At 36.0% G+C, this 5,000-nt stretch overlaps 1 protein-coding gene across 2 annotated transcripts in view; it reads left to right on the top strand.

Moving 5' to 3' along the window:
* The window catches only part of LOC144959673 (uncharacterized), a 17,209-nt gene extending 16,722 nt beyond the window's left edge, over window positions 1-487 (top strand). For both annotated transcript variants that reach the window (XM_078892349.1, XM_078892350.1), the window contains exon 5: window positions 1-487. This exon is cut by the window's left edge and continues 127 nt beyond it. In XM_078892349.1, coding sequence (XP_078748475.1) covers window positions 1-99 — 99 coding nt within the window. In that variant the 3' untranslated portion in view covers window positions 100-487.
* The last annotated feature ends 4,513 nt before the right edge of the window (window positions 488-5,000 follow it).

The raw sequence follows: 5,000 nt of genomic DNA on the forward strand, positions 1-5,000 counted from the left end.
GGATGGATGTCTATAGGGAGACGATTGAGTCAGAGGAGCAGGACGATGCTAAGAGATGTGGACGAGACGAATGAAGACATGTTTTCTACAAAGTGGTGAAACTGAAACAACCGATGAAAAAGTTTTAACTGTTCTAGGCAGGGTAACACGTTATGTTTTAACAATTTTGCCAACAAAAAAGCCTTCAAAAATCGATAGATTGAAATAATCCCCGTCTCGGCAAAAACTCTGAAATCTGTTAATCTTGCAATGGTCATCCGAGCACTTTGGTGGAATCAGCGCTAGTTGAGATGAAACTTCAAAAAAAAAGGGGTCATTGTCCCATCCTCATAGTTACCTTCAAGCACTGGTGTCAAGTAAAGACCTGAAAAAGTGGGTGTGAAACAGTGGCAGACAGAGAATCCAAAAACATATAAGAAAAAAAAAAAGAAAAACATTCAAAATAAATCAGTCGGTCTAGACCTGACCAGGCTGACATTTTTTAGGATGTGTCATTTTCTCTTCTGATTTTTTTTCTGCCATTGTGTCATACCCTTTTTTTCATGCCTTAAATCGCATTGATGATTTCAGTGTGAGACAATTTCCAACGTGTTGTAGGACTTGGAGTTTTGAACTAAATATTAGTCGTGTGTTTTAACACATTATGATATTATAATGATGAGAAATACATTGAGTCGGAATTTTGACATTGATGTTGTGTTTTGTTTTTGTCTTTTTTTTCTCGTATTTAATAAACTAAATCTTGACATTTGACGTATGTTGACATCCGTATTATTTCCTGTCTAAACATAAATTTCAAAGAAAATTGGTTTATGAACGTATGAAAAGATATGAAGACCACAGGGGGAAAACGATCAAATTCACATTTTTCAGCTTTTGAGAAAATCAAAATTAAAGTTTGGAAACCCATTTGAAAACGCTACATGATAATATGAATTGAACTGAATGTGAATTACTAAACGTATATATTTTGACCACAAGTCAGATGCATATAAAAAGACACGCTCTTGGTTGATTTTAATACCAAATTATTGTGACATTAGAACAGTAAGGGTCTTTCGGACTTTGATCGATTTTACCCTGTGGCCTTCATATTTCGACCGTTGAAAATCTCTTGTTTTTAAAAAATTTCTTTTAAAATGTAGTTGCTTAAATAACAAACATTATTTCCTATTCTTAGAAACAGCCTGGAGTTTTATTCCGTTATTTTATACCTTTATAATGTAATCTTACCATTAGGACATGGAGCTTTCATCAGTCATTATGGGGCAGCGTGGGACAGCGATGCAGTCTCTGCTTCGTACCCGAAAGGTACCGAGTTCGATTATCCGCTGTGCTCTGTGGCCTTGAGCAAGTCCCCTCGCCCTAGTTCAATTTGCGGCGCTGCAGTGCGGCTGACGCCTGGGTTATTCCAGTCCTCCCTTGGAATAGGCCCTAGAGACAAATTTCCCCTATGAGAAAATTGAAGGGAATTTTATATTTTTTTTATTTGATTTATACCTATATTATGTAATCTTACCATGAGGACATGGAGCTTTCATCCGTTATATCTATATGTAATCTTACCATGAGGACATGGAGCTTTCATCCGTTATTATACCTATATATAATCTTATCATTAATTTTAGTACTAGAACATGGAGCTTTCATCCGTTATATCTATATGTAATCTTACCATGAGGACATGGAGCTTTCATCCGTTATTATACCTATATATAATCTTATCATTAATTTTAGTACTAGAACATGGAGCTTTCATCCGTTATATCTATATGTAATCTTACCATGAGGACATGGAGCTTTCATCCGTTATTATACCTATATATAATCCTATCATTAATTTTAGTACTAGAACATGGAGCTTTCATCCGTTATATCTATATGTAATCTTACCATGAGGACATGGACCTTTCATCCGTTATTTCTATATGTAATCTTACCATGAGGACATGGAGCTTTCATCCGTTATTATACCTATATATAATCTTATCATTAATTTTAGTACTAGGACATGGAGCTTTCATCCGTTATATCTATATGTAATCTTACCATGAGGACATGGAGCTTTCATCCGTTATTATACCTATATATAATCTTATCATTAATTTTAGTACTAGAACATGGAGCTTTCATCCGTTATATCTATATGTAATCTTACCATGAGGACATGGAGCTTTCATCCGTTATTATACCTATATATAATCTTATCATTAATTTTTGTACTAGAACATGGAGCTTTCATCCGTTATATCTATATGTAATCTTACCATGAGGACATGGAGCTTTCATCCGTTATATCTATATGTAATCTTACCATGAGGACATGGAGCTTTCATCCGTTATTATACCTATATATAATCTTATCAATAATTTTAGTACTAGGACATGGAGCTTTCATCCGTTATTTCTATATGTAATCTTACCATGAGGACATGGAGCTTTCATCCGTTATATCTATGTGTAAAAAGTTCTAGAATTACAATTAAAGCACCCAAGAGAAAGTAAAACAAAGGGGAACTGGGAACAAATAGGGATCAAATGTAGAAGCACAAAATCCAACAATGAGGAATACACTCAAATGCTTACATTATACATTCAAAATAACAAATATAATAATAAATAACAGAGAGATGATTTACAAGGAAAAAAAATATCTCCCAAAACAATAACTATGCATTTGACTGCTTCCCTCTCAGCTAGGACCAGGACAAAACCAAGTAATCTCATTCTAAGACAAAGACAGAAATCATGTTGGAAAACAGATATAAGGGGATAGAAGACACAGTATGTACCCCCCTGCCCACTATGGCAGGTCAGGAACCCCAGCCAGACGATCTAAGATTCACAGTGCCGCGCTCCAGAATACAAAACCACGAACAGTCGTTCTTCTTCTCTTCTATTCGCTTGTGGAATAACCTACAACCTGTCGTTGTAAATTCATTCACCACAGAACAGTTTAGAGAAAGGCTCATTCACGAACATGGCACTCAAAAACATCTTGAAGTGTAAAACATCAAGACGCCTACCTACGTTTGCGACAACACACCAGAGGTGGTTTGCAAATTAACCCTCTCCTTACCAGCCATTTTCAGAATTTTCCCCAAAATTTCACACCCACCCAACACAAAAACAGACATTTCTCACTCAAACAGAAAAGCAACAAGCACATTCTATGCATAATATTGTTCGACAATATGAGCTCTATTACAGAATGTCAAGTTTTTATAGCTATAGAAAAAAGAAATGAAATCTGGACGAGAAAAGCGACGGTTGCATCGAAACAAATGTGACGGTTTTCTAGTAGGTGATAAGGAGAGGGTTAAGAGAAGAATGAAAGAAAAAAAAAAAAGAAAGATTGGAACCAGTTTCTTGAAAAACACTTTCGTTTCCATTTATGATGAAAGAAGTCATGTGTAGTTAAATCACTTGGCCTGTGTTAGGGGAAATGTGTAATGAGTGTTGACAGTAGATTATGGATGTGTGGTCATTATAAATAATTACTCATTCCATTCCTCCCATAGTGGGCTGGGAGGTACTTGCTGTGCCTTCTATCCCCCTGTACCTGTTTTTCAATCGCTTTCTGCCTTTGTCTTGGAATGAGATTACTTGGTTTTGTCCTGACTTTGGCCAGAGTCCTTGGCTGGGAGGGAAACAGTTGAATGTATAGTTATAGTTTTGGGAGATGATATTTCTTTCCCTGTAAATCATCTCTCTGTTATGTATTGTTATTTTTTAAATTTTTAACATATGATGTCAACATTTAAGTGCATTCCTCTTAGTGGGATCTTGTGCTGGTGTCTGGGTGAGCTTTTAGGTGATCTCAAACTAAGTACTTTGATAGTGTGCTCTTGGAATCCACATCCGTTTCCTATTTGAACCAATTACCGTTGTCTTACCTTTTCTTGTGTGCTGTAATTGTAATTCTAGAACTTTTTTCTATCCCATTTTCTTCCTTGTTACTGGCGCTGATAATATGACCTTAACGTGTTGCAAGCGCCGTAAAACCCTTAAAAACAAAAACAAACTCATTCCATTCGTATCATTTACGGACTGTAATAATAAAGTTTCTTCACCTAGACACAAGAAATATCAAGGTAGACTACCCACGTCAATTCATACTGTCCTCAATCGAGACCTAAAACTCCATCAAAATAACAAAGAATTAAAATCAAAAGAAGACCTTACGACATTAGCATCCACATCAAAAGACCGTGAACAGTGGAAGGAAATGACACGGATGATTAGGAAGAGAAAGGCCTGAAGTCAGTAAGTCAATAATAAAGTTATAAAAAATGGAAGAGAAAATTCTTAAGAAACAACAGAGATGATGCTGTGTATAGCTATTCTAAGAATTCCCACAACAGACATGCGAGTAGTCGTTATAGCTTTTCCCCAATTGAATTCAATAGTCTAATGTCACGTCGCCCAGCAACGGCGGCCATAGTGGTTCTAAACAAAGAAAATCGGTACTTTTATTCTTATTGCCGGCTAGAACTTTTCATATGTCTTGTGATCAGAATGTATAAAAGTTAAAACTTGATCAAATTTATGATGTATTGTTTGCTTTCTTCTCTGGGGATACGCTTTTATGCTCGTCGGAGAAATATTTCATAAGGGCTTCCGCCATTGTTCCGATAGTTTAGAGCCAGTTACGAAGTTACCATGCGTCATTACGAGGGAAGTGACGACATGACTGTTGAAGGGTATTATGAAATTCCAATCCGGGGATCGGAAAATTGAAAAGATTTTAGCGTAACACTAAAACACAGCGTTGTTCCAATTAAGCGGCTTGCATTGTATTAGTAAAAGTAATAGTAGTAGTTTTCGTAGTAGTAGTGGTAGTAGTAGTAGTAGAAGTAGTAGTGGTAGTAGTAGTAGTAGTAGTAGTAGTAGTAGTAGTAGTAGTAGTAGTAGTAGTAGTAGTAGTAGTAGTAGTAGTAGTAGTAGTAGTAGTAGAAGTAGTAGTAGTAGTAGTAGTAGTAGTAGTAGTAGTAGTAGTA

Source organism: Berghia stephanieae, chromosome 14 (genome assembly GCF_034508935.2).
Source record: "Berghia stephanieae isolate SIO BIC M18660-M18661 chromosome 14, UCSD_Bste_1.3, whole genome shotgun sequence".
Lineage (NCBI taxonomy): Eukaryota > Metazoa > Mollusca > Gastropoda > Nudibranchia > Aeolidiidae > Berghia > Berghia stephanieae.